Source organism: Papaver somniferum, chromosome 10 (genome assembly GCF_003573695.1).
Source record: "Papaver somniferum cultivar HN1 chromosome 10, ASM357369v1, whole genome shotgun sequence".
Lineage (NCBI taxonomy): Eukaryota > Viridiplantae > Streptophyta > Magnoliopsida > Ranunculales > Papaveraceae > Papaver > Papaver somniferum.
Window position 1 is genome coordinate 99,586,875 of NC_039367.1, and position 17,601 is coordinate 99,604,475.

Genomic DNA, 17,601 nt, shown 5'->3' on the forward strand with positions numbered 1-17,601 from the left:
GTAACGCAGTTTTCAACGTATCATTTGGTGCCATTGGTACGTCATTTCGCTCAGAATTTCCATCCATGAGTTATCAATGCACTATTATTGAAACAGATCAATATCTTTATCAACTCATACACCGTAATATTAATATCTACAACTCCTCTTATAAAAGCAAAAAAGAAAAATCTAGGTTTTGTGTTTAAAAAGAAAATAATAGAAAGGAGAAGTGATTGAGATCGAGTTTGTTGTTGGTTTTAGGGGTAATCCTGGAGCGACCAACTATATGGCGCGTTGACTACGTTGACTAGGTCAAGCGACTAATCATTTGGCGCTTTGGAGGAAGCGCCAAACTGTTGGTCGCTCAGCGTCTTTCCGTTTGGCGCTTCTACGGAGAATGTTGAAACACCACATGGGCTAGGAGATGATTCACAGTGACGTGGCACCATGTTGAAAGTTGAATCTTGAAGCATCATAGGACTAAGCCTAAATCATTCGTAACTTCTTCGTTATAACTCGGAATTGAGTGATTCTTAGTTCGTTGAATTCGTATTCTCATTCACTACAACTACAACATGAAGACCTTTCCAGGGATAACTTTCATTTTCACTAAAGTCTTGGCTCAAATATCCCCTAGTCTATACAAAAAAATATATTTATCGTCATAGGAATTGTTTCATAAAGTGAGTACTTGTTTCGATAGATTAGAAAGGTAGAATTAAACAAGAGTTCCAAATGAAATCAGTAGTCACCTTTGTAGATGAAGTCCTCGTTGATGTCTTCGTTGTCATTCAGCCTTCAACCTTCAAGGGTATTCGTTGATTTCTGATACTCAACTACCATACTCTAATCCTAGTTCGAGATTTAACTTTGATAGATTAAAAATTAAGATATATTTTTGTGCATCTAACATTAACAACAAGATTGAGATAACAAAACTTACGAGTTCAGCCCAGCACTGCTCTAACACTTACAGGATCATTCAACTAAGTTTTTTCAACCTAAAAGGTTGAATAAGATGATAGGAAATAGAACAAGTCTATACTAGCTAAACTTCTATCAAGTCTCCTAACAATCTATTAGCTTCATCCAAACCAGCTTGGCTAATTGGATACGCACCATCCAAATCATCTTGAACAAGAACAAGATTAAGATAACCCATTAAAATCCAGGGCAGATTGTTTTAATTAGCAACATTATTCACATAAGACCATTAACAACACTGACGATTCCAATCTAAATTTTTATATATCATCTCTGGACAGTCTTATATATCATCTCTGGACGGTAATCATGGAGCACCACAAGGTTGCCATTCATACTCCATTGCCTTTTCCTCAGACACCTTTTCCAATTTAGATAAATAAACAAAAGATATGGTAATGCTTACTTGAGAGAATTCCGGTCTCTAGAGTTTCCAATTTAGATAAACAAAAGATATGGTAACGCTTACTCGAGGAAATCCGGTCTCTAAAGGTTAGCTTCCGTATGCAAATACAAATCTCTAAATTGCAGAGGATAATTGCTGAGGATAAATCAGCATGCACGGGTAAGGAAGTCAAAGACAGCCAACAATAGCAACAACATTATACTAGACAGAACTGGCTTTAAAAAAGAGATCAGGGAATTAAGTACCGATGAACAATGGTGGAAGTAGATGTGCACAGAGTTTCAGGGTTCTTAAGCAAGCAAATTGATATAATATTCATGCATATATGAAACCTAAACTACAGAATGGTCATTTGAGAAGTAAACTTTAAAACCTTGCATAGTATCTAAAACAAAAATTCATTCTTCCAAGTATTTTATCCTCTCAGATTCTTCACTCTAGACCTTGATAGCATATTTCCTCATGGGGAAGTACATCTCTTTCTTCTTCTCCCTTTCAGTCTTCAATGACAACTGAAAGAAATCATGAGCAAAATCAGAAGAACAGCAATGAAAAAACATTACATTATGTACACCAAAAAAACAGAAGCAAGCAATACTGAGCGGACTAGTATGTTTATTTCTGTTCATATGATCAGGAGCGGAAAAAATATTTCTACACAAGTTCCAAAATGCTTAACATCTTGTACCTTCGCCTGCCATTAAGTAAATTCAAAAGAGATAAAACAAAAATAATACATAAACACACGCTACATATGTGGAATTGGGATTATAACTTGCAATAGACAGCTGTCCACCAATCTAGGAAACAAGGTCAAAATCGATACTTCCAAAATTTCAAATAAACACAGGTTGTCATTGAAAGAACTAAGGTACCAAAAGTTTTACACTAAAGCTTATCAGTCTGATTGCTAAAATGATACAACATAAGGTAATCCCATGTGACAAGGTTTATCTACAGTGAAAGTGTGAAACCCTTCACAATGTTTAACACATTTTGTTTGATGTTCTAGATACCAAGTATTGATAAAGCATCAAGCAACTAAGGTACTGTGAAGCAGTGAAGGATAAAATACTGTACTTCAAGAGAGAAGACTGATTGTTTTCAGAAGAAGAACTACCGTTTGTAAATAACAGCAACAAAGAAATTCTATATTGCTACTCTGGTCCTGACAATATGTTTTTCTTAGAGGAACAAACACAAGACACTTATGGATCATGATTCAGGCACACTCTTGTCAAAGTAACTCCTACTTGTTTCGATGATATCAATTTGACACATTTTTTTCATCCCTGAATATGGAGAAGATGTGTTTGCTGCACATGAAGTTACTTGGGTATCCATTTACATACAGCACATAAAGCAAAGATCTGATTTCCATAATCAGCAGAAACTCTAGCACTATTCTCATCTTTTAACTGATTCAAACATTATAACAGTGATAGGCCATGTGTTAACATGATTAACCCTCTCTTCCTAACTAAATGTTATCTCCAATTTATTGATAGAGAAATGCTAGCAGGCTACTCCTTAAAGGGGGAGAATCAGTCATCCCCACATATGTAGGTCTCACGCACAAGGAATCACAACTGTAGGATGAGGGATAGCAATACGCTACTCTTTCAAAGACTAGCTAGCTAGCACTCAAGAGCAGATAATTCATTTCCCATACTCTATAATTTGCAAATTCAAGGAAAGGTTTAAAGACTATAAAGCAAAGTAACAAGATGTACCTGATGTTTAGTCAGGCGTCTCCTGATAGCACGGGTCTTCTTTGGCCTAAGATCCAAAGGCAGAAACTTCTTGTTCTTGTATGCATCTCTAAGAGCAGACTTTTGCTTCTGAGAAATCACAGTAAGCACTTGTGCAATTGATAGCCTCACCACCTTGCTGCAACCGAACACACAATACCAAAGTTATGTCAACTCTTTAGAGACAGACAGACAGACAGACACAATCATGTGATCAAACATGCTTCCGAAGATTAAATATACTCACATCTTAGAGAGTTTGTTAGGTGCACCACCGGTGACCTTAGCAACACGAAGCAAAGCAAGCTCAGCTTTCAGATCCTTTAGCTGTCCCAAAAGCTCAGTCTTGTTCTTAGTTCGGAGCTCATGAACTTTAATCCTTGCTACAAATGGAACAAAAAAACAAACAAAAGAAGAAAAAAAATCAAAATCTCCCAAAAACCCTAACAAATACAAGCCAAAATTGAAATCGGAGGACGAGATACACAATGAATAGCGGATACAAGGGTGGAACCATAGAGATAAACTTCTTACCCATTGAGAGAAATCGTTAATGGCAAATGTAGCTCCTCTTTCTTCAAGGTTTTACACAGGAGGAATAAAAATGCAATCGTTTGCTTGGAACAAGAAAGTTGAGTATATATAGTCGGAAATATTTAGGGTTTTTTGGGTTTATCTTTTCACAAAGACACATGTGCCCTTTTATTGTTTTTAATTGACAATTTTACATTGAAACCTTACATTTTTTTCATAAGGATATTAACGTCAGTTGAAAAACTAGGGATATGTTTGTCAAATGAGACGAAGTGGGAGATACATTTGTAACTTGATTCAGTTTGTCCCTGAGGAAAACCTCTCGCTTTGTTTCTTGAGCTCAACATTTCAGTCATGGAAACCCTAGCAAAACCTGATGAAGAAACTCTAAACAGTGTAAGAATTCCTTGATACTCTTTCATTGATTTCATCTAATAATCTCAGTCTATGTAATTTATCCTTCAAATATCTATTCAATGTTCTCGGACTAGGTTTTGGGGCATCATAGTTAAAATGATCCCCAGGTCAGAAGTTAAAATGTAATTTATCCTTCAAATATCTATTCAATGTTCTCGGACTAGGTTTTGGGGCATCATAGTTAAAATGATCCCCAGGTCAGAAGTTAAAATGTAGGCATCATAGTGATGCATTATATCTTTACATATAAAGAAGATTTGTTTGATTACTATGTTATGAGTTGCTACTGCTGGTCAAGTGCTAATCCTATAATTTTGCTCTTGAATCAGGGGAGTGCAAATGTGGTGGGAAATTGGGGTCCATCTACGCTCCTCGGGGTGTTAGCTGGTATGCTATATGGTGGTAGCAAGGAAGCTTCTGCATCTGTTGTGAGTTGACATTTTGAAAATTTTCTCTCTCTAGTAGGTGCTATATACACAACAAACTCCATATAGTCTAGAAATGGAATTGAACATTTGGGTGTTTGTATTATTAATTTTGAGAAGTTCTGTCTAAATCAGATTGTATTGACTAGCTCTAAGAAATTATTTGTTTGTATCATTGCAGAGTAAGGATGCAGAAGTGATGTTAAAGCTAGGTAGCACTCCAGACAAGCGTGAGCAGTATAGATTAATGAGAGATGCAATGGAGAAAAGGTTTGTCAGGGTAACGCGTGGGTCAATAGTTGGCGGGGTTCGCCTTGGAATGTTCACCGCTGCATTTTACGGTGTACAGAATCTGCTTGCTGAGAAACGTGGTCTACATGATGCTTATAATGTGGCAGCTGCTGGTTCAGCTGCTGCTGCAGCATTCGGCTTAATCAGTAAGAAATTGATATTTACTGTTTGTTCAACTATATTCCTTGTTATTTAGTGGTTACCTATCTGAAGTTATACCTTTATTTTTCAAATAGTTCAGAAAGCATATAGACACTATATATTCTGTTTAACTTTTTTTATAAACCTATGTTCTGACTATAGTCTACTTTCGTATTATGCTGATATGATATGTGAGAGTATTAACGTTTGCAGTCATTTTTGTACGTCGATTCATTCTCTCCTTCTCCCTTTTCAGTGCCAGGCTCCATTCAGTGGCGTGCAAGAAATATGATGCTGGGTTCTGTTTTAGGCGCTGCAGTCGGATTGCCACTCGGTACGACGATCCTATCTCTTATTTACTGGTTTTATGAATTATCATAATGTCATAAAATTCCTCATGCCTAGAGTCAAAAGATATTTGCAAGCACTGTCACAAAAGTTTGTGATTACAGCGTCTATCCTACTGTATTTCTATTTTTCTTTCTTATATGGAGAGCCATGTTTCAAAATTGCTTAGTTACAATATCTTACTGTCTGTTAATAGTACCCATGTGTACATCACACTATTTAGTGAGTAAGAAATCAATATGCAAGTTTATTGATTTTCAAGTTAGCTGCTGACCATCTGATAAACATAACATACCACTTGGTTCTGGTAAAAGCAGTACATTGATAGAATCAACTGTTGATTTTATGGTTTATGTGGGTAGGGTCAACTGTTAATTCTATAGTCCACATTGAATAGATATAAGAAAGAAACCGTGTATCATACAGGTTGGTGTCATTTGAAGCTTATGGAAAAGGCAGATGAACAAAGACTGGCTTATGAATCTACACTGCCAGATAGGAGAGAGGAAAAGGGTGGGGTTGGCGGTGCCATTGATAGGCTTGAGGAGAACTTCAGAAGATCGAAGTAACAGATGCAAGAAGAAAGTTGTAGGGAAGAAAGGAAACAGAGAAGGAATAAGATGGCTCAGACGTACACCGTACATCCATTTCTCTATGCAATGTAATCTACGAAATCCAAGAGCCAAATTTTGATTTCTATATTTTCTGTTCATTTTTTATCTAATTTTAGGTTTTATAGTTTGCCATCTCTCCTGATTTTTAATTTTGTTACTTTCTGGCCATGGAGCATTGAAGTTAACTCCTGGTCTGTGGGCTGGGGCTGATCAGGGTTCACCAAGAAATGACCTAATTCTATGGTAAAAGATATATTCCTCTTGTAATACTTGCAAGCAAACTAAAATCTGAATGATAATAAAATTGAATCAAATAAAAATTGTAACACCATAAAATAGCCTGATACAAATTTTTGTAGCATCTTTTTGGCATTTTTATCATGTAAAGCCATGGAATACAAAACTTTCGTCAAAACTCGTTAGAACTGGATCTCCGCTATAGAAGCTTGTCCAGTTCTTTTTCCCCTTGCTCTTTCTCCATATCTGCCGTCTAAACTTCAGAAAGGCATCTCTTGTTGACTCAAGGCCTCACACAGGAACTGATGGTTCTTCTTTACCTGTCATTGGTTGAAGTTTTAGAGGTTTCGTATTTCATAAACAGGATTCAAAAGATAAGTCAGACGTTGAATATTTGTGGAAATTGAGCTGAAGATGAATTGTACCATTAGTACTGTCTTGTGCCTTCTTGTTTTCCATCCGTTTAGCAGTCTCAGCTATACCCCCAAGTTCAAAAACATTAGTGGAGGTAGCTAAATTTTTTGACATAGCCATATGAATTCTACAGTGAACCATATGAACTCTACAGTGAAATTTGAAAAGTAAGAAGAAAATCCGGCTTACCTTTAGTCTTGCCTGCAAACTTCCTTTTCTTGCTAGCCCTCCTCCGTTTTCGTTCAGCCTGTGTTAGCTCCGCTTCTTCTTTGATATCTCCTTTTCCAGCAAATACCTCCTCAGGCGCCAACATAGTCGCATCAGAGACTACCAAGGGTGCAATCTGCCGATATAGGACAAAACTTTCATAATCCAATACCTAGTTTTAAATCATCGCATTTACACCCACTAATCTAATTTTACTAACTTAACCTCAGGTTTGGTTTCTTGCGAAAGGGTGAGTGAGGTTCTTACCTCTTCCATTGCCAAAGCAGGAACATTAACTTGTATTGACATGTCTTCGATAATCTGTGTTACAGATACTAAATAAATATCAAAATAATTAAGGTTGACATCGTTACTATGTTCAACCGGAAATTTTAACAACCATACCGGCTTAGGGGTGAAGTGGAAATGGGATAGAGCATCCAACTTATAGCAGAGCTTCTGGAAGAGCAGACTTGCCTGACCGTAGTTAAAAACACAAGACTTTGTTATACAATTGAACCAAAACCCAAATTAATTTTGGGGATTTAGTAAAAAAAAAAAAAGCACGTGAAGAGAAAACTAAAAACACAATGATTCCTTATTTAAACCCAGAATCCCACATATTATTGCTGCTAACGAAGAATGAACGAATGCTAGACTACCGCGATCCACAGCTAAATGCATGTGCAATTGTGAAAACATGTAAATCTTCACCAGACCAATAAGCATTGATTCTTCTCCTTAATTATAAAAAGAAGTACACAAGTTATTGATTTGTGAATTTGTTGGCAACAGTCTAGTCTCCACAAGTACCTGAACAGGGAGACTGAAGAGTACTGGCCTACTGGGCGGTAAAAAAGCAAGCATATTATAACTTTACGTCAAGATATTAAAAGGACAAATGTTATGTTTTGGACCTCTTTCTTTCGCTCATCTGAGAAAGACTCGGGCACTAGACCTGTCTGCTGCAAATATTCGTTCTGCATGGAGAAAACCAAACGTTTACTTAATCTGGTGTACGGTTAAAATGATATCAAAACCATGCTACTAACAATGTAGAGCATGGATACCCGAAAACAGCCATACAGAGTGCTCTGGAAGAAGAAGAAGGACTGACCTCGTAACTTTTATGAAGCCCCTCCGTGTTCTTGTTTTCATCAATCTCTTTGTACTCTTTTGGGGCTGCAGACGGTAAACTTGGTGCCTTTTGCACATCATCAAAATGCCCCTAGATATTCAGAATAATTAGGCACCAACTTGATGGCTTATAAATTCCCCATGACAGGGAAAAAAAGAGAGAGAGAAGAACAGAACAGAACTAACTCATATGCATAGCTGGTGTTAAATATCAGAAATTCTAAACTCAAATTTTATTTTAAACAAAATTCATCTGCTTTCACGGCCATCACCAATTTTCAAAATACCTTTTATAGAATGTAAAACATCATAAAAATTTACAACCCTCTTCTCAGTTTCAGTATTCACAAAAGGGATTTGGCATCCATATATTTACCTCAAGAACCCTTTTCTTTATCAAATCTTCAATGGATTGTGTAACCTCCTCTGTGATTACAGGAGCAGGTCTTACATTGTGCTCGAAATCTAGATCAACTTCTAGTGCAGTGTTTTTGCCCCTTTCTGCAGCACTAACCTGTCATCAGAAATAAATACTGGATTATATCCAAAACCTACAAATCCTAACAAGAGCAAATCAATTGAGTACTATGGTCTTCCTTATAAAATCAACATAGCTTACCTCTCCTAGCATATTCCATGATTTAGTCTCCATGTTCACTTTCTCCATCTCCTCTATTTTAGCACGCTGCTTCTTTTGTTCTTTTTCATAGGTAGAAAGACTTCCTTCCTTCTGCTAACACAGAGAAAAGAAATCCAAGCTTTATCTGAATCAACGTGCTAACAAGAGAAAGAATTTTATTACAAGTTTTCACTATTCCATCCATATCAGAAAGGATAAAAACCTCATCTTCAAAGCCCTTATCAAAATCGTCCTCATCCTCTGAGTCTGAGTCCTCCACTCCTTCATGAGAATCAGACTTTCTTTTTGTGCTTTCTCCCTTTTTCGCACCAAAGAAGTCTTCATATCTATAGAAAACAGTTCTAATAGTTCAGAACTTTCACAAAACATTTGAATTTTGATACAAGTAAGACATGGTAACATGTTTCGTGATCCAGCCAAAATAAATTTTCAGTTAACTATAACAGAATATCACTGAGAAAACTTCCATTACTCTATCTTCAGAAACATTTAAGACAAAGAGTTGCCCAGTTAAGTATATGGTGAAAGAAAAACCATAATCATTTCTACCAATATAAACCCAGTTTGGAGAATTTTGTCTTTTGTTGTGTGTTGGGTAATTTGGAGGGAAAGAAATAGAATTCTTTTAGGAGGCATAACAAAAACTAGGGATGGGCTACTTTTGATTATCAAATCCGCCGCCATTATGTTATGGTGTTGTCATTTATAAATTTTTAAGGACATTCCAACTAATAAGGTCTTCATCAGTTGGAAAACTTTCATTCAGCATCGATATTGTGTAATCGCTTTTGAGGTTTATTTAGATATACTAACCTTAGCCCGTCAAAAAATAAACAAACAAACACAAGTATTTACAACCTCATTTCCCACAATCCAACTATTCACCAAAAGTAACCTGGTTTTACTAATATCTGTGTTCTATTAAAATAAGGTCAACATTTGTGTCTAATAAGTGGCTTTCTCCTAAAAGAAAATTTTAAGGTCGAGAATCAAAATTCCAATAATCAGTTATCTGAGGTTAGGGGAAAAGAAGGACCTGGCGTTTCCCATCTCATCGTCGTCTTCACCGTTATCAACTCCAAACTCTCCAAGCTACAAAAGAGAGAAAAAAAAATGCATATTAAACAAACAAAACACCTTATTGGAAACTTAAAGCCACACTTTCTGAAATTAAGAAAGACACTAACTCAAACTAATTCTACTACCTCAAATCTATTCCTATTTCAGAAGGAGATACTCAATTAATCATACATTAGTATGTTAGGGTTTAAGGTTTCATATCAACTAACCTAAACATTAGAAAAATCAAAACACTAAAATACTTATCAATTAATTTTTACCTCATCATCATCTTCATAATCCTCCTCATCATCATCAACATCCTCGTCTCCATCCACCTCCCTTTTACGGACACGTTTCTTCTCTTTCACACCACCATACTCCCTAGCTTCATCATCTTTCATATACTTCTTCATATCACTCATCTTCAAAAACTTATCTTCAATACCTCCACCTTCCTCGTCCTCATCCTCTTCGTTATCATCCTCCTCATCATCATCACCATCCTCATCTAAACTACCACCACTCTCCTCAGCATCTTCCATATCGTCATCAGAATCACCACTCTCGTCATCTTCCTCATCAGAATCACCACTCTCGTCATCTTCCTCATCAGAAGCCCCACTTTTCTTCTCTATCTTCCTAATCAATCCATCAAAACCCTTAGAAATTGCATTTGGGTTTTTCTCAAAATGCTTTAATTCTCGTTTAAGATTCAATACCAAGTGATTCGATTGAGTATCAATTTGTTGCCATATTTGTTCAGCATCAAATCCTTTAACAAGTAATTTTTGAAAAGGAGATTTAGGGCAAAATGGATGAAGAGAAGAGTACAAGTATTGTGAAGCTAATCGAGTTGCTTGAGATTGAATTGGAGATGGTGATAGAAATAATGGAGGATCTACTGATTTTAATTCTTTTAGTGCTTCAGGACCTCCTTCCTCGTCGTTTTTAGGAATCGCCATACTTTTCAGTAAAACTCGAGCTTCGTCCTCTCTGTAAAACCCTAGTTTTTCTTCTTTACTTGCCTTTGTTTTCTGGTAGGTTTTGTGAAGTTCTCGAATCACATTCCAAAACAGGGGTTTTTCCAAACAAGACAAAAACGGATCATCCATAAGTAATTTCAAAAATCCTTTATCTAAAATAATTTTATATAATATTTAAATAATCATTTTCTTTTATTTTCTTATTTAAAAAAAAATCTTAATGGATAAAGATTATTACCTTAACTAGTTGGAAGTCTAAGAGCAAGTCTTATGGTGAAATCCATCCATCTTCCATCTTCCACGCCACCTCAGCACTTGGAACTGTGGATGGAAGTGCAAGTGTAACGGTGGAATACAAGAAACGCCAATAAAAATAGCGTAAAACGCTAATAATAATAGTGCATGGAAAACGCTATTAAGAATAGCGCTTGACCCAAGTCAACGGTCAGAACGCTATTCTTAATAGCGCCAAACGCAATTGTTAACAGCGCTTAAATAACGCTATTGTTAATAGCGCTTTTTGATTCTTTTATACAGTAAAACCATCGACCCTTCTTCTTCTTCCCCAGTTCATTCGAGTGGAAAAAAAAAAAACCAAAAACCTAAAACCTCCCTTGTTTAATTCTCAGAGCATGGTTCAAATCAATGAAATTATTTCAAAGGGTTTGTTCTTTGCTCATAAGGAATCTAAGCATACTTCAATTTCTCAATTTGATTGAGAATCCAAAGAGAGGTTAGTTGAATTATAATTTGAGTTTATTTTATGGTTTGATGAAATGTTAGGGCTTAGATGATATTATTGTTGATTGTATGCATGATACTCGATTGTATGATGAATGATAACAATTTTGATTCTAACAATGACGAATTTGACATGTAATTTAGGGTTTTAGATGATGAACATTGTGAAATTTCCATGAGATGATGAATTAATTAACATGTTTTAGTTACATTATGTAAACAATTTAAGTGCATTGTGTGACTATATTGTTTTTATTGATGATTTTGTATAGATTATGGATATGGATGTGTATATGATCTTGAGTTCAAAAGAATCGGATGAGAAACATATTTCTACAAATATAGACCCACTTGATACACAACATCATATCACGTTTAGAAGTAATCTAGAAGACCTTGAGGATTTATATAATCGTGTGGTGGTTCATGAAAGTGCTAGTCAAGTTCTTCAAAATTCCGGCCTTGCTAGATTTTTTGAAATTAGAATTAAGAGAGCTGATCAACAACTAGCTTATGCAATCATCGAGAGGTGGTGGTATAGCACCAATTCGTTTCATTTCCCAAACTTTGAAATTGGTTTCACCCCTTTAGATTTTGTTCACTTAACCGGAATTCCTATTGGAAATGGTCGTAGAAGATTGGAACACGCCGCTACAAATAGATGGAAAAGTATAGAAAATCAAAAACTAGAGGATACCTACTTTAGACCTATGCATCGGTATGCACACTACAACAAGCACTCACCTGAATTTCCTATTAGTTGCCTCGCAAACTATATCAAGGACAATCCAATTAATGATGAAAATTGAGAGATTGTGACTCGATACTTCTTATTATGGGTGATTTAAAAAGTTTTAATGGCACGTACCACTACAAGAGCAACCAAAGGTTGGATCGCTTCCTTGCGTGATTTGAATGCGATTGGTAGTTATGATTGGGGTTCGGCTTGTTTTAGTCACTTGTATAGTAGCATGAGTGCGGTTGCTAGAGGTGGAAAAAACATGTGTGGAATGGCGATGGTTTTATAATATTGGTTTTACATATGTTTTCGTACTTTGACGCCTTTTCTCCAAGAAGGTGTACCGACTGATGTATGGCCTGCAGTTATGATATTTAAGAAAGATAGTCTAGTGAAGTTGCAAAGGGGTACTTCCAAACACTCTCTTAATACAGCTCGCCAACAAATTGAGTTGAGGAAAATTGTTGGAACGGAATGGCAACCATGGTCTACTACTACGTATAAAGATCATCCTGATATAGTGCATGCTCGTGAAATCTCCAATCAAAGAGTGGCTTTCTATAATCCGGAAAGCGAAACTAGTATCATGTATCTTGGTGAACGGTATTTAAGGCAAACAAGGGGATTTATAACAATTCCAAGAAGTCCGCGTGAATGTTTGGAAGACCTTGCCACCTCCCATGATCCTATTGATGTGGTTGAAGGACGAGACTATAAGCATGTTGATGAGAGCATGTATGTGTGGTGGTGGAAGCAAAAATCTATTGGATTTTTTCTCGCAGAAATATATCGTCAAGAAAACAGAGATGAAGTTGGAGCTGCAAGTACTCAAGATCCGACATTTCTGGTGAATCAGGTCCCCCCAATACATCCATAACGGTATAAGTATGACAACGTCTCACAAGCTTCACCTGAATTTCCAAGAGTTTCTTTCTGTACCGTACGTTCAGACAGTGAAGGAAACCGTATTCAAGTGCCTTTGCAAGCACCCGATCCTCCTCCATTTACGTATGATGTTAATTGGGGAACAAGGGTAAGTAATTTTTGGTTTTAACTCCTTCAATTATTTTTTTTGCCATATTATTATGATTTTCTTTACACATTAGAAGTTCCTTAATATATTTGCTATCTTGATGTTTCTTTTCAGGATCAATGGAAAGATTTTGCGCATAGGTTGGCTATGTTAAATCTTACAAATCACCAGTATTGGTTTGAAATAGATCGGGCACGTGCTCTTGGGTAAGGATCGACGTCAACCCAATCATGTTATGATCTTGGAGACAACTCTCAATGGTCTAGCCATAAAAGACCATCCACAAGTCAATCAGATGATGCACATGGTCATTATGTTCCACAAGAGGAAGTAGTTCCAGATTCACAATTAACTCAATTGATGAATAGTGGTGGGATTGGTCTAAGTGAAGATGAAATGTCAAGGATGTTAGGATTAGGATGAGGGAACTTGTATTTTCTTTTGTATGAAACTTGGATGTGTTTTCTTGAATGAACTTGTCTTTAATGAACTTGGAATGAACTTGTATGAATGTCTTTTCTTTAATGAATGTGTGCATGAATGTCTTCTCTTTTGTATGAATGTTTTTTCTTTTGTATGAATTCAAAAATCTTTGAGTGCTTACAATATTTGAGTTTTGTTTATAGGTGCAATATGGACGATGAAAATCCGCTAAGGAGGTATGTACTAATGACGTATGGTATCGATCTTAGCATTGGTGATGATATCGAGGAGAGAGCAATTGTGGTGTACCAGTATATGACTCAAAGGATGCATAGGCTCTTCCAACCGGTGCCTTAAGAAGTATTGACGCAACAAATGGTGGAAAGACACCGAGAGGATGGAGATGCAAGAATGATGCATGCTTACTTTGGACCTAACTGTACTTGGGGCCCTAAGAAGTTCCACCAACGTTTGGGTATGTATCGACCTCTTTTCTTACGTATTCTAAGTGAGATTGTTGTTGCGGATCCTGCTTTTGATTTCCAAGTTGATTGCACCGGAAAACTTGGTCACTCTCCCCACATGAAGATGTATGCCGTAATGAAATGTTTGTGTAAAGGTATAGCCGCTGATAGCACAGATGATTATGTCCGTATGGGAGCGCCAACCGTCTATATGTATGTGAAGAGGTTTACCAGGGTAATTGTTCGCCGCTTTGGTCCAAGGTACATGCGACTTCCTACAAGAGAAGACACGGAAAGATTATTGGCAGAAAATGCGGCTAGAGGGTTTCTTGGAATGCTTGGAAGTGTTGATTGTATGCATTTTCGGTGGAAGAATTGTCCAACAGCATGGCAGGTACGTTTCATGGGCATGAGAAAAAACCTACCATGATCTTAGAAGCCGTGGCATCATATGATCGGTGGTTTTGGCATGGTTTCTTTGGAACGCCAGGGTCGAACAACGACTTGAACGTCTTGGCTCAATCTCCACTTTTTGATAAGATGGTTAATGGTTTAGCAGATCCTTGTAATTACCGCATCAATGGCCACAACTATGACAAGGGTTACTACTTGGCGGATAATATATATCCACGATTGTCTTGTATAGTGCAGTCATTCAAAATTCTTCTTCCAAATCAGCCAACTAAGTCGTTGTTCAGTAAATACCAACAAGCGAAGAGAAAGGATGTTGAAAGGGCTTTTGGAACTCTCTAAAACAAGTTCCAAATAGCTAAAAAGCCAGCATGTTACTGGGATAAGAAGGATATAAACTTTATTATCAAGGCTTGTTTGATTTTGTATAACATGGTCATTGAGAATGAAAGACGTAACTTAGATTGGGGTCAAGTCGTGAACGAACCAATACGACAGGTTACTGGAATACCGAGGTCATACCACGCGTTAAGGAATGATGAGGCATATCTCCAACTCCGCAATAATCTTGTTCAACACATTTGGATACGACATGGACTAGGTCTCAGAGACGGTGAAATGCCACCAGAATCTCCCCCTCCACCACCAGATGATCTTGATGGTTCGGATGGCGAATTCGATCCTACCGATGTTTACCCAGCAGAACAGCTTTAGTTGCTGCACTTGGTTGCAATCCTATGATTTTTAGATTTTAAAATTAAGAAACATTAAGATTTTCTTTGTATTATTTATGATTTTCATTGTTTTCAAAAGAGAAGAAAAAAAACTAAGTATGGATTTTCAAAAGAGAAGAAAAAAAACTAATTATGGAACTTGAGGAACTGGCTTAGGTTCTGGATGTTTTTCAAGAAAAGTGCTAATAAGAATTGCGTTTGGCGCTATTAAGAATAATGCCAAACGATATTAATATTTGCTCTTCATTAACCATTAGATCTTTAACGGCTCCTTCTAATCAACGACTCACAAAAAAACGCTAATAACAACGGCGTTTCAACGGCTATTTTTCTGAATTCGAAATTTTCCCTATAAATTGATCACTTCTCAGCTCAGACCAAAACCTTTGAATCTCTAGATTTTTTTTCTACATCTTCTTAAAATTCATTGCAATTCAGACTTTTTTTTAACCATGGCAAAATATGCTACACCTGAAGATGTTGCAATCACCAAAGCTTGGATAAGCATTACACTTGATGGTGTTGCCGGAGTTGATCAAAAATCAAACCAGTTTTGGGAGCGGGTATTCGATACCTATGTAAGAAGCTTTGGGAATAAGTATGATAGGAGTGTTCATAAGTTGCAAAATAGATTTGGTACCTTGAAAAAAGATGTCAAAAAGTGGGTTGGTATCTTAAGAAATTTGCATAGAAACAATGCAAGCGGATGCGGAATTGATGATCTTGTAAGTTTTATTAAGATTTCTTAATGTATATCATTTTATTTTTTAAGGATTTCTAACTTGGGTTTTTGTTTGTTTTTTGTAGGAGAGAAAATCTAGATTGGAATATAGTAAGGCTAGCAAGGGAAAACCTTTTGGAAATGAAGAGGTGTACCGACTTTTCAAAGCCCATGTTCCCGGATTCAATCCCGAAGAATTTGATCCTACCCAAAATGAGGAAGATGAATCGGAGGCTACTAGTGTTAATGCTTCAACAAGTAGTGCTCCGGCAAGAAGCGACCCAAGATGGCTTGAAGAGGATGGCCCTTGTCGACCAACGGGAAAAAGGGCTCAACAAAGGGAAGCTTCGGAGCTATCGGCCATCAATGACGGAACCGACCGTATTTTGAAACATTTTAGTGAAGAGAATGCAAAGAAGATGACAAGATTGGATGGAAAAGAAGAATATTTATTAACTATTGCAGAGACAAACAAGAAATCCTTGGATTTAGCTTTGGAGAAACATGAACTCGAAGTGTTGGATGTGGAGGTTGAGACCTTGCCGGAATGAAAGCAGCAATTTATGTTGGATAAACAAAATAAGATTTTGGAAAAACATGGTTATCCTCCTAGAACACTTGGTACAAACTATGGTTATCGTAGCACTAGCAATGTTCGTCATTTCAATATATGAAACCATGTAGCTTATGGAACTATGTAGCTTCAATTATGTTTTTATCTTTTATTTTTCAATTTGATGTAGTGGAATCAATGTAGTATTTTTAGTATCAATCAAGTTTCAATTTCATTCAATTTTATCTTCTTTTTGATTTGATTTGATTCAATATATGAAACCAAAAAACTAGTTTGTTCAAGAGGAAAAAGAAAAAATGAGAGACTAGGAAAAAAAACTAAGTATAGGATTGGAGAAGTCGAGTGGCGCCGGGATGTTTTTTGTGATTAGCACAATTAAGATTGGCATTTGGCGCAAATAAGAATGGCGCTTAATGATATTCTCAATTGCGTTTTATTCTACACCATTGGATTCTCAACGGCTCCTTCTAATCAACGACTCAAAATAAACGCCATTAAGAATGACGCTTAACGCTATTCTCAATAGCGTTTCAACGGTCAGATTTTCAAAATTAAAATTTATTTATAAAAATTGGATTCTTCAACACAAATCAAACCATCCCAAAATCTCAAGATTTTCTTTGCTTCCTATCTCTCCTGATTTTATATTTTTAATTCTAAACCTTCTTTCAATCAAGTGCAAGTATGGCATACACTACAAATGAAGATGTTGCAATCACCAAAGCTTGGATGAGAATTAGTCTCCAACCGATTGTTGGACAAAATCAAGGAGTCAACAACTATTGGGAAAGGGTGCAAAAGCCTTTGTAGAAGAAGCAGGTGGTAATGAAAACGGAAGAACAAGACAAAGTATTCGAAATAGGTGGTCGGTGATAAAAAAGCAAACCAAAGTTTACATGGGTATCATACATTCAATTTATGCAAATATCGGAGGAGGATGGACGTTAGAAGAAGTTGTAAGTATTATTCAATGGAACCTCTTATTTTCAATTATCCATATTTTAAGTCATTAATTTTCTAAATGAGAGATTATGTTTATTTATTTTGTAGGAGGCACATGTTAAAACTCTATATTCTCAACAAAACAACAAAGATTTTGCATATGATCATGTGTACCAAATTCTTAAGAACCATCCCGTTCTCGGAAATGATGAAGCTTGACAATGAAAATCAAATCATGTTAAATTC

General features: G+C 36.4%; 3 protein-coding genes across 4 annotated transcripts; 1 reads left to right on the top strand and 2 right to left on the bottom strand.

Moving 5' to 3' along the window:
* Positions 1-1,568: 1,568 nt before the first annotated feature.
* Positions 1,569-3,781, bottom strand: LOC113314973 (60S ribosomal protein L35). The gene is made up of 4 exons (XM_026563300.1): positions 3,658-3,781; positions 3,371-3,506; positions 3,106-3,262; positions 1,569-1,884 (listed from the first exon to the last, which is right to left on the bottom strand). The coding sequence occupies exons 1-4, from the start codon at positions 3,659-3,661 to the stop codon at positions 1,810-1,812; spliced, it is 372 nt and encodes a 123-aa protein (XP_026419085.1). The 5' UTR covers positions 3,662-3,781; the 3' UTR covers positions 1,569-1,809.
* Positions 3,782-3,931: 150 nt separating this feature from the next.
* On the top strand, positions 3,932-6,215 carry LOC113318188. The gene is made up of 5 exons (XM_026566321.1): positions 3,932-4,053; positions 4,404-4,502; positions 4,681-4,936; positions 5,188-5,265; positions 5,706-6,215. Exons 1-5 carry the CDS (start codon positions 4,012-4,014, stop codon positions 5,846-5,848), a joined length of 618 nt encoding a protein of 205 aa, XP_026422106.1. The 5' UTR covers positions 3,932-4,011; the 3' UTR covers positions 5,849-6,215.
* LOC113318187 (U3 small nucleolar ribonucleoprotein protein MPP10-like) lies at positions 6,176-10,680 on the bottom strand. 2 transcript variants are annotated; one of them, XM_026566319.1, is made up of 12 exons: positions 9,869-10,680; positions 9,565-9,620; positions 8,731-8,854; positions 8,508-8,621; positions 8,265-8,402; positions 7,869-7,979; positions 7,669-7,731; positions 7,157-7,228; positions 7,019-7,072; positions 6,734-6,887; positions 6,556-6,606; positions 6,176-6,450 (listed from the first exon to the last, which is right to left on the bottom strand). In XM_026566319.1, exons 1-12 carry the CDS (start codon positions 10,550-10,552, stop codon positions 6,422-6,424), a joined length of 1,650 nt encoding a protein of 549 aa, XP_026422104.1. In that variant the 5' UTR covers positions 10,553-10,680; the 3' UTR covers positions 6,176-6,421. The 2 variants fall into 2 exon arrangements, with proteins under 2 accessions (XP_026422104.1, XP_026422105.1); XM_026566320.1 differs by having other exon boundaries at positions 8,508-8,618; positions 9,869-10,678.
* Positions 10,681-17,601: the final 6,921 nt, after the last annotated feature.